Source organism: Podarcis pityusensis (genome assembly GCF_964106645.2).
Source record: "Podarcis pityusensis genome assembly, chromosome: 7".
NCBI classification, from domain to species: domain Eukaryota; kingdom Metazoa; phylum Chordata; class Lepidosauria; order Squamata; family Lacertidae; genus Podarcis; species Podarcis pityusensis.
Window position 1 is genome coordinate 22,396,897 of NC_138031.1, and position 12,376 is coordinate 22,409,272.

Here is a 12,376-nt window from a genome sequence, read left to right on the forward strand (position 1 = left end):
TCTTATAGAGGACTTGCTCCAGCCCCTTGATTCTGCACCTTTCCCAACTCTACAATATCCTTGTTGAGATGTAGCAATCTCAGTTTTCCAAGTATGGTCACAATATAGACTCGTATAAAGGCATAACAATATTAGCAGTTTTATTTTTAAACCTTTTGATACGTTGCTCCCTAACTCGCCTTTTCACAGCTGCCGCTCACTGTGTTGATGTGTTAATTGTGCTATCCCCCATAATCCCAACGTCTCTTTCCTCATCAGTCACTGCCAGCTCAAACCCCACGTTTTGGGAAATTTTGCCCCAATATGCTTCTCTTTACATTTTCAATGAACTACATTTGCTTCTTTAATGCCTATTCACCAACTTTGCGAATATTCTTTTGGAGCTTTTCATAACCCCCTTTTGTTTTTATTACCCTGAATAATCTGGTACAGTCAGCAAATTTGGCAACCTCACTCCTCATCCCTAACTCCAGACCAAGCCCCAATTCAGATATTTGAGGGGTCCTGCTCTTTACACCATGTTCAAAGATTTTCCATAGCCCGGCATTCTTATTGGCTCTCATTTCAACTCCATGTCAAACTTTTCTTTAAAACAAACAAACAAAACCTTGTTCAGCCCACTGCTGACTTTTGTCCTGTTTTCTTGAGCCACAGTGACTCCCAAAAATATTCCCTAATGGAATTTCTATATGCATCTCCTCCACTTTTGCCAACAACATGTGGCGTTGGTGCTTATGTTCTGTCTGAGTTTTTAAATAATTTTCTCCTTTCCTCATTCTTTATCTTTTCCACAGGCTCCCTTTGCATATATTGTCCATTCCTTAACCACCATGACTTAGGCCTACTGGTTTTATAATTTCCCTATTGCACTTGCTCTTCCCCCATATAGTTCTGCAGTCCTCAGTATACTAATCCCTATAATTCTGAGTGGGTCTAATCCCAACCAAACTTTCACTTTTTAAATAAAAAGCTGGGCTGTTCATGAACATTGTACAGTACTGTTAAAAGTTTAATTAACTCTGCAGTTGAAATGCCACTGAACATTCCATGACATCACAGAATTACCGCTAAGATGGGTGGCTAGATGACATATTCCTAGCCCCATACATCAGCCTTTGCCAACAGAGATTGTTCCAATAAACGGTATTGCCTCACTTATTTTGAATCATTTAATTTCCTGTACATCAGTATCCACTATGAGAATTAAACTAAACATTCAATAGTCAACATAAAAAATATGGGGGGGGGGGGGAATTCATGGAGGTTACAGTAAAGTATGAATTCAAATTTTCATTTATCAGGTTTAAAATAAAGTGATCCCTTACTTGGAAAATACTAATTTGTGGTATGTTACAGCTAATATGCTCATAATGCATTTTCACTCGTTCCATGGGGGAGCCCATTAGCGCTGCTAACACTTAGTATCTTAATTAAAAATCTGGAAGGCTGGGGGAGGTTGAAAATATGCCCATTCAATGTGCTGATTATATTATACAGGGAGCTATTACAGAAACAAGGGAAGACAGAAAAACCATGAGACAGCCTTAAGAGAGCTTCAGCCTTTAAAAATGCAACTTAATACATCTAAGGCATAGGAATCAGCAAAATTATTTGCAGGGCAGTAACCATATCCATTACCTTTAGCAGAAGGCACAGATTTACAGCAGTCTTACTAAATTTATAGGTTCTCAGTAGCTGTTAAGAATTGATTTTGGAAACTGCCAGTCCAATGATACATTACAAACAAAAGCGCTTTAGGAGGGGGCAATTTGGAGCAGAAAAGTAGCAGGAAATACTGCTTCCCTGTTCCATATTGCCTCACTCAAGCCACTTCTCCTGCCATGGGATTGCAAACTGGAAATGTGATTTGTTGTTGTTTTTTTTAAATAATATTTATTAGTAGTTTCAGAATTATAGAAAATAAAGAAAAAATAAAAAACAACACAATAATACATAAAAAAGACCAAAAAAACCGGAGAAACCAATACAACAGTATAGCAAAAAGATAAAAAAGGAAGACAAAAAAAACCACAAATCCCAAATTACATATCTATAACTTCCATTTGCTTGTTTAATTGACCTCCTCACACCTCCCTTCTTGCATTCTAGTTCAATTAGTTATTTCAGCAAATTCTTTCCATCTTTCTCAATTTTTGTTACAAAATTTATCTTAACACTTTAACCTAATAATTAGCTCAACAAATCCTTTCCATCTTTCCCCATATTCTGCTATTCAAATTACCTTAGTTTATTTAACCTTATCTTACCCTAAAATACCTTAAAACTTAAATCTTAGTTTTCAAATATACATAACTCCTGGTATCATTTCTGCTAGAGTCATATAGTTTCATTCCAACATTTTCCCTAATATTCATCAATTTTAAGCTAATTCCCTAAATAGAAAGTTTTTATTTATATTTTTTTTCCAATCTTCATCCAATGTCTCTTCTTCCTGGTCTCGGATCGTGTCAGTCCTTACTGTCTATTCCATCTAGTCCATCAACCTGGAAGCCTTATGTCCGAGGCCCTTAAGTCTCTTCCATGTCCCTTCTGCAGATCTTCTTCTTCTTGTTTATACTTGCCCTTTTCCTTGTCTTTTGTTGGTCTCTTTCTTAATTTCTTTCCTTTCTCATTGTGAAGTAGGTCTCTGGGGAATTCCAACCCAAAATTGTCTCCATCACTCTTCATCAAACCCGCCCATTCCCCACAGTCCCACTCCCCACAGTCATCGATATAATCCAAAAAGTATTTAAAAGCATATTTCCAGGTCTCTCCAAAGTTAGGAACCTCCTCAGCTCCAAACTCCCCCTGGCCCACTCCAACTTCAATCTTCAATGACAGCGGCTTATGCTCCTGTAGGGCCTCGGGTCTCTCCATTTGTATTATTTGAGGTGCAACCGCATCCTCCTCCATTATCTTCTGCACTTGCCCAGACAGTACAGGTTCATGAGTTGGTCCCTGAATGATTTCTGTATCAATGTTCCCTGTTTGTCCACAGTTATTAACCACAACAGTCATCAAATCCATTTTCTCATTCATCAAATCCATCTTCTCGTGCATCTGTTCCAGCAAGGCACTTGTCTTGCATAGAGCAAGCACCCAATCTTCCTCCCAGCTCATCTTTAGTCAAGGTCAGAAGAGACTGATCCCACGATCTTAATCTCACAGCTGTTGAGTCTTCAAGTATACTGCAGCAACAATTTAACAAGCTCCCTCTAGAGGAGACAATTTCTATTTGTATCCATTTTTTTTTTTTTAAGGCAAGTCCAACAAAGGAAAATTACTTTCATTTTTCAGATATTTTGTTTCTTTAGAATGCAAAAGGCAACATTGGAATCAGTTTGTTTCTCTTCTTTAACTATCTGTCAAAGTATTCCATTCACAGTCGATGAACCTCTCCAACGATTTCTGTCTCTGACACCCCGTTCCCAGGTTAGAGACGGTGGAAACTTATCCTTCTTCACTCCCTTACCTGCTAGGGTTGAACAAAGTTCCCCCCCTTTTCTTCTGCTTCCAAGGGGGTTTCAGTAATTCTAAATGAAGGAAATTTAAACTTTTTTGACAGCTTTCCAGGCTTTAGCTTACAAAATTTTTGCTTTAGTCTATATACAAAAAGCGGAAGGCGGACTTCCTGTTTTGAACCTTCCCGCTTCGATGCCAAATTGAGATATTTCTTAATCCAATTTTCCGTTTCTACTCACGGGTACTTGTTTTAAATCCAATTGTCCCCAGGAAAAAGTCAGCGCTCTCCGGCAATGGCTGTGCGGCTTCACTCCGTGAAAATAGCAATCAGTTCGCAGCACCACGCCACTCACCCCACTTCGCTCCGGTGCCCCAAAATGGGGTTCCCGGTGAGTGGGGGGGGCGCTCCTGGTGCCCTGCCAAACCCCACATTCCCAGGCTTCCTCCGCCTGGGATTTCTAGCGGGTCCCCACCTTCGCCGCGGTGGGAAGACCCAGTTTCCATGGAGCCCGTTCCTCCGATCGGAGGAACTCCGCCATTCACCGATGGCGCTGACCCGGAAGTCCCGCTTTGAAGAGTGATTTGGAGTAGAGAAGCATCAGTCAAGCAAAGAGTCAAGCACTGTCTCTCTCTGCCACATGTAATTCTGCAAAGTCTGGGCCCCAAATTCTGCAAAGTCTGGGCCCCAAATGCTTCTGCTAAATCTGGGTACTCTAATGTGAGGTGGGTAAGGACCTGACACAGCAGTGGTGAATTAACATGGAAATAGCCCAGCAGACAAGCACTCACTTGTATAAGGTGCAATCTGGTGAAGCAATTGTTTCCTGCATAGCAAAAAATCCTGAACTATATTCCAACATTTTAAAGTAGACATGTGGGGGGGAGGAAAGAAAGAAAACATTTCAAAGCTCTATTATTATCTTGTTCACCTCCTTCTTTCACGTTTAATTTATGGCACTCCAAGGAAGGACTACAGAGTCTCATCAACCATTTTGTCCACACATGGGCTCCATGCATCAGCATTGGTGACCATATGCTTGAGATGGTAGACAATTTTGGTTATGGGTTCCACCATAACCAGCAACCTCTTCATCGACACTGAACTGGACAATCATATTGGCAAGGCAGCCACGACAATGGCTCGTCTCTCCAAAAGTGTATGGGAGAATGTGATGCTAACAACCGATACCAAGATGAAAGTCTACAAGGCTTACATGTTGAGCACACTGCTTTATTGAAGTGAGTCATGCACAACTTAAACCTGCCAGGAAGAACACCTCAATTCCTTCCATGTGTGCTGCATCAAGATGATTTGCAGGACACAGCCCCAACCAAAGATGTGCTGTCCCAATCCCACATTCCCAGCATGTTCACACTCCTGTCTCAGTGATGTCTATGCTGGCTTGATCATAGTCACAGAATGGAAGACGGCAGGATCCCCAAGGACATGCTCTATGGGGAATGATCAATGATCATGGCCAATGATCACAAATAAGGGAGCTGGAGTCTCCAACACCATTTGGAGAATACAATATTGCCTACCCTTGCCTTATGGCATGTGCCACCACTCTAGAAGTCAATCCATCACTTTTAAACCTCCCCTTTCCAAATAGCATAGGCCTTTAAATCTCCCCCACCCCCTAAATTACTCCCTTGAGGAATCCCAACAATAATTGGGACTACAGTGAGAAGGGGTATTTATCTCACTTCACCCCATGGCATGGTCCCCATGAAAAGTCACCCCCTTCCTAACCCCCCCCCAAAAAACCCACCCCCAAACAAATAGGACTGGGGAAAGGGAGACTGTGCCCTGCCCTATACAGGTTTTAGGTTGCAGGGAACCTTTCAGATAACCAAGGCTATAAGGAGCACAGACAACACCAATGTCCAATTCCAGGCACACAGTGGTTCTAATCAGGAATGAGGCAAGCTGAGTGGCAGTCAGAGTAAGCAGAAGATCAGGTACAAGACACAGTGCTGTCAACAAGCTATTGTTCCAGCAGCTCTACCAGCCTTGCATGGAGGCTTCAAAGCCAGAGCTGTCAGAACCGCAAGCTGGGCTCAGCTGCAGCCTCTTAGAGGTTTCTGCAGAGAGTCCTCTTCATGAGGAGAGCTGCTCTTGAATAGTCCTTTACTCACTGGGAGTCCCCTTCTGCAACAAAACACTCCTGACTGTGAGGGTATCAGTCTGCCTCTTGAAGCTCTGCCATTCCCAGGGGTTGTTCTGTCTCTGCTTCAGATGCTGAGCTCCCTCTCTGTAGAGAGGGATTCTTGCCAGTTTCCCTTGAGAGTCCTGGCTCGTCCTCAGTTGCTGTTCTGGGCTATTCCTAAGTATCTGGGGGCTCCAAATCATCTTTCGCCAGATCATTCTTGGAGGAGGAGTCATCTGGTGAGGGTACGGCAGACTGCCCACCAATCTACAGAAGGCTATTTAGATTCCAGAGGTCTGGAAGCAAGCTGAGAAGTTCCAGCACAGAAAGAAGGAACAACGAGGAAAGAAATGTTTGTCAGCATCTCTACAAAGAAACTCTTTCTCTTCAAAGTGCTCTCCTGGCACAAAGACTATTGAATTGAATGTGGTTTCCACTGACAATATTTCTTTATGTAATATTTGCTAAGAAATACCAACTAAATGGGTACAAACTAGATGGGTTTTTCAAACAAATAAAGTATAAAAAAATTAACACGTGCCAATCAGTACTGTGTAAAATCCCTCATCCTAAACATCCTGAACTATTTCCTAGAAGAGCTCTCACCTCCAAGCTTTCATGAGTATTTTCTTCTGAGCTGTCATCTTCTGGACTGAATGTCATACACACATTTCCTCCTTATGAATGATAATGCATATCAAAATATGGCACAGCTATTTGACACTAACAGGGTAAAAGCAGTCCAGTTTCCCATTTCATGACAATATGCTACTGCTAGTGAGAATGAATTGCAGATATGGTCACTGTACTACATGAACCTAATTTGAAACTGATTCTGGAACTAGCACTCTGTTTGATGACAAAAAGGAACAATGAATAGGTACTTCCCATTCTTTTAACATGATGATTTAGAGACCATTTGTGCAGTGTGCCTAGGTCCTATAAACTGATCTGCTTTAAACATGCTACTAAAATCCAGAATGGATGTAACATCTGCTTACTAAATATGCTCTAAGGGAACTGCTAACAATAAAATGTTCTTATGCCAAATAACTATATCTCTCTATGATGTACTTAACAAAGCTCAGGCAAAAGTGAAGCTAACAAAATCCCAATAGGGGATGACAGCAGTTATGATGAGCTGCCTACAACCACTGTGGTTGGATAGCATATTTAGTTTGTAGCTGTACTTGCTGTTGGGGCTCCTGCATAAGATAGCAGAGTTGTGCCTTCCTATATTTCAAAGTGTTAAACTATTTACATGCCAGAAGAGATGGGGAGGGGGAGGGGACAGAAAAAGCAGCTTGAAGTAAAACATACCATGTGATACCTACACTCCTTAGAAGGAATTAACATTTCCACTTGCTCAACACTTCTGTTGGGATTCCAGATCCCATTGGCATGCCAAGTTACCTCATGGCATGTCTAAACATGGTGTGTGGAGTGCCGCAGGGCGCAATCCTCTCCCCGATGCTTTTTAACATCTTTATACGCCCCCTTGCCCAGATTATCTGGAGCTTTGGGCTGGGCTGCAGTGGCGTAGCGTGGGGGGTGCCAGGGGGGCCGGCCGCACCGGGCGCAACATCTGGGGGGGCGCGCTCGCTGCCTCCGGAGTCGCCGAAGAGCCTCGGGCGCAGGCTGTAGCAGAGCCCCATGTCTCGTGGAACCGACGAGCTGTGCGCGCGCCCGGGCTGAAGGCGTCCGGCAGGCAGCGGCTCTCAGCCCCGCGCGTCAGGGCCGCGGAGGACGTGCCAGGCAGCCCCTCCTCACAGCCCCGCCTCCGCTGCTGCTGCTGCTGGGCCATGTTGCATTTTCCTCGCCTCTCTGCCCCCCTCCTCCTCCGGGCAAGCGGCGTGGTTTGGGCGGCAGCGCCAGCAGCAACTCGACTCAGATCGGCAGGTTAGGGGTTGGGGGGGGCGCAAATTACTTGCCTTGCCCCGGGTTAGGGGGCGCAAATTACTTGCCTTGCCCCGGGTGCTGACAACTCACGCTACGCCGCTGCTGGGCTGTCACCAATATGCTGATGACACTCAGCTCTATCTGCTGATGGATAGCCACACCGACTCAGCCCCGAACGCATTGACCAGATGCTTGGAAGCTGTGGCGAGATGGTTTCGTGGGAGCCAATTGAAACTAAATCCTTCGAAGACAGAGGTCCTATGGCTGGGTCGGGATGACATGGGGATGAGGGACCAACTCCCTTCTCTTGCGGGGGCCCAATTAGTGCCATTGCCTTCTGTTAAGAGTTTGGGTGTAATCCTTGACGCCTCCCTTCCCAAGGAGGCGCAGGTTACAGCAACAGCCAAGGCGACATTTTTCCACCTTTGCCGCATCAAGCAATTGGTCCCTTACCTTTCCCGCCCCGACCTGGCCACAGTGATCCATGCGATGGTCACCTCCAGGCTTGACTACTGTAATTCGCCCTACGCGGGGCTGCCCTTGAAGCTGTCCCAGAAACTCCAGCGGGTGCAGAATGCTGCAGCGAGGCTCCTCACGGGGTCTCTGCCATGGGAGCATATTCACCCGGTGCTTTTCAAGCTGCACTGGCTCCCGGTGAAGTACAGGGTCAGATTTAAGGTGCTGCTTTTGACCTTTAAAGCCCTTCACGGCCTAGGACCCTCGTACCTATGGGACCACCTCTCCCGGTATGCCCCACAGAGAGCCTCAAGGTCCATAAATAGCAACACCCTAGTGGTCCCGGGCCCTAAGGAAGTTAGATTAGCTTCAACCAGAGCCAGGGCCTTTTCAACTCTGGTTCCGGCCTGGTGGAACGCTCTGCCTCATGAGACCAGGGCCCTGCAGGATCTGATTTCTTTCCGCAAGGCCTGTAAGACAGAGTTGTTCCGCCTGGCCTTTGGCTTGGAGCCAATTTGATTCCCTCCCTCTCTTTCTTTTTTCTTTTCCTTCTCCTCCTGCGATGAGGCATTTTAATATTTTAATGTTTCAATATTTTAATGTTGTATTTTAATTTTGTTTTACGTTGTAATCATTCAACTTGTTTTTATTATTGCTTGTTAGCCGCCCTGAGCCCGGCCTTGTCTGGGGAGGGCAGGGTATAAATAAAAAATTATTATTATTATAAACAAGCAGGCAGGTTTTTAATTAAAACACAACAATGAAAGAGTAAGCCAATCAACTTATCATGACAAATTATAAATATAAACTTTTTCAGTGTTAAAATCTTATAAATTTGTTACCTGACACTACTCCTATTCCATCATCGCAATCATAGTCTGAGACTTCACTATCACTTATTCGTTTGGACCCTGCCAAAAGAAAAAGAGGATCATAGGATTAATTATAGCCGTTCTATTAAATGAGTACTACATTTATTAAGGCTTGCTGGTCATTGTTAACAAGGCTCAATATCTTTCCATGTATGCTTTTGTCTCCTATAAAACAAATTATAGCTGTGAAAAGCAGAGAAAAGCAGTATTTTAAATGTTAATGGAGTGATAACAATACTTACCAAAATAACTAGAGCTTCATCAGCAAAAGCTGGCCCAAAGTCTATTATCAGACCTTAACACTAGGTCACGTAAGAAAAAATTGAGACTCTGGTTTAATTTTAAATATGCTTACCCACTTCTCGGTTTCCTACACAACAGCAGGCAGATATTGTTCAACAGTTTACAACCACATTTAACCTATTTGTCAACAATAAAATAATCCTATTGGACAGGAGGGGTCACTTTAGCCCTCAATGTATATACAAATAAGATATGAAAGGACTAAATCATAGAGCTGAACAAGCTAGTAAAGATAGTCGAACTGAATGATATTGAACTTGTATCTTTCATATACAGTAGAGAAGTTTATCTCCCTCAGCTGTTGTGTATTTTCCAAATGTAGTGAAATTAAGCAACAGGTAGCACAGAATAAGCTCCTCTCCTTCTTCCATTTTTGCAAGGAGCAAGGGTACTGTTATTCACTGTACACTGAAACACAACATGACCTCAATAAACACGTCCTTCCACTTAAATACCTTGCCTTTGTTTTGACAGCACAACTGTTTTGTATTCAGTGTACAAATAGAGCTCCATATTTTGGGTATAACATAAAAGCTATTGGAAATGGAAAACACAAAGAACGGGCAACCAATTTTATATGATTGATATTCTGAGGCTGAATTCATGTGCTGCATTTGAATTGGTATGTAACTCAGCTGATGAATTATACAACATGCTATAGGATCCACATTTAGAATAAGAAATACTTAAGCATTCATAGAGCAGAAACAAGAGCTAAAATGTCTGAAGAACGAACATCCTACTTATAATTTCTCAAAGCACAAAAGGAAGACAGACTACAGAACCAGCATTCTACAGTTATTTGTACTAATTTTGAAGCAACCCTTTTGTAAGCCCCTAAAAAGAAAAGAAAATTAATGGCTAGCAAAAACAAACAAAATCAAAACAATTTGATTTTCTTCTGTGACTGAAAATAAAAGTAGAAAATGAAATGTAGTCTGTCATTAGCAAGACTTTTGGATTGGTTTTACCTCAAAGTTTGAGCTAGAGAACACTGACCAAAAGATCTTGGCATCAAATTAGTGGTATCAAATTGCTGGTATCAGCTTGTAGAAATTGAACACTGAAATACTATGAATGGATGGTGCAACTGAGAAACCATATAAACTCAAGTCTCAGAAGTATTGTTGCTGGGCCTTATTGTTGTTCAACATTGTTGTTAATGAGTTGCATTATTGGAGAGTTTGCACAAAAAGTGTGCAGATGGCACAGAGTTGGAAAAGACTACAACTATTTTTAAAATTAGAATTAAGATCCACTAAATGTAAACTGAAAAACGTAGCTGTAAAGGAAAAGGGTAAGATCCAACATAATGTTAGCACAAGAAGCTTGAAAGTTGACATCATTGTGCAAGCAGTAGCACACCAACTTATCTCTCACTAATAATAATAATAATAATAATAATAATAATAATAGTGGTTGCACAACATAATTTGCAAGCATCAAAAACCCATTAGAATTGGCTCTTGTGCTGTGCTAACAACAAGGTTCTGATGAACAGACTAGCTGTTGTGTGAGTGGACTGCCACAATTGTATTTTTGACATTGACAGTGCCAAATAAAGAATGAGAATGCTAAGAATAGTGATCTTTAGAAGAAAAATACTGGTTGATTAACCAGTCATGAATCAACTTTTATGCAAAGGATCTGGGCTGTGTATGAAAGAATACTGCTAAAAATTAATGATACCAGCTGCTGTACAAGATTCAACCTGTTTCATTTTTGTACTATTTGCCTTATGACAACTTACACAGTAAGTTTTGCTTGCTATGAGGATTTGTGAAGGAAGATATTCTAGGGGACAAACCCTTCTCCCTCTCACCCTTCAGTGGGCAAGAAACAAATGAAGCTGAGAAAAATTGAGAAATGCTCTGTACTCCCATCACTTAGCAGCCTGCCCATCCCACCTTATTTCTCTTGGTTGTGGTGGTGGTACTTTTAACAGGAACCATGGGTGCATTACCTTTGTCAATTATGTGAATTAAACCTGGTTATGGTATTCCAGTTTTGCTCTAACCAATATAATACAATATCACGTTTCTCATGAATTCCAAAATACTGAAGTTAATTTTTCGCTTTTACTTCAGCACTTCATTGTCAAAACCTTTTAATATGGGATGGTATTCAATTAGATTTTGCTCAGAGTAGACCCATTGAAATTAATGGATATCAGTAAGTTGGGTCGATTAATTTCAGCAGGTCTGCTCTAAGTAAAACATAGTTGAATATCACCGATGGCTGTCTCATTTCACAAACTGTATACCAGATTCAACAAATCTACTAATATTATTATATACACCTTCACATGGCGACAAAACAAAGAAACAGTCCAGAAAAACATTGGATTTTTTCAGCAAATGCTTATAACACTAAGCAACTAAAATTAGAAATAACGCAAGGGCAAGGGCCTATCTCTGAAAAGCAGAATAAGAAACCCACAGCAGTTGAACTGGTGCACAACAAGCAGCAGAAGCATTTTATCAACAAAATAAATGGTGTATATGAAGCAAGCAATACACAGCATGCTCATAATTTACCTGAATTATATGAATAAATGCCTTTATCTGGAAAAAATGTTAAAATGAAGTGATATCAGAAACAAATACACGAGGACTTGACATGCAACAGGCATGTATATCACCTGGCAACTTAGTTTTGGATAACAGTTTTATGTGGAACAGCTAGTTAAAACTTTACACTACAATCCTATGCATGTTTTTCTTAGATTGAAATCTCACTGTGTTCAATGGGGCTTACACTGCATTAAGTGTATTTAGAACTGCAGCCTAAGAGTTTGTTTTTTAAATCCATACAAACCAGAATACAATAGTTCCTGCAAACTGAACCACAAACGCTATTCCGGCAACTATTATGATATTATTTTCAACATATTCTAACGAACAATGTAATCCTATCCTCAAGCTACACCACCAAGCAGGGTTAGGGTTAGGACAGCCACAAAATTCCTCATAGTGGAAAACCACAATGATGACAGTTTAAGAGACTTATGCCTCTTATGCAGGACCGTAGCTAGGGGATGGTGAGGTGGGCCCCCGCCAGGAGCGCAGGCGATGGGGGGTGGCGGCGCAAAATTGGCTACAAAATATGTCCATAAATATAAATATTGATTATTGCCTCATAAGAAATGGTTTTAAATAGGGAGTGAATTGAATGGGGGGGTTGGAGGAGAGGTGGAAAGAAGAGCTAATTTGTCCGTGGCTAGGGGGTGCAATC

The 12,376-nt window shown here is 41.9% G+C and overlaps 1 protein-coding gene across 42 annotated transcripts in view; it reads right to left on the reverse strand.

Moving 5' to 3' along the window:
• Positions 1–12,376, reverse strand: part of RIMS2 (regulating synaptic membrane exocytosis 2) — a 350,853-nt gene that overhangs the window by 143,591 nt on the left and 194,886 nt on the right. For 22 of the 42 annotated variants that reach the window (XM_081013754.1, XM_081013727.1, XM_081013758.1 and 19 more), the window contains one exon: positions 8,810–8,878. In XM_081013754.1, coding sequence (XP_080869880.1) covers positions 8,810–8,878 — 69 coding nt within the window. Of the gene's footprint in view, positions 1–8,809; positions 8,879–11,679; positions 11,707–12,376 lie in introns of all 42 variants that reach the window. The other 20 variants (XM_081013749.1, XM_081013716.1, XM_081013719.1 and 17 more) reach the window with 1 other exon arrangement.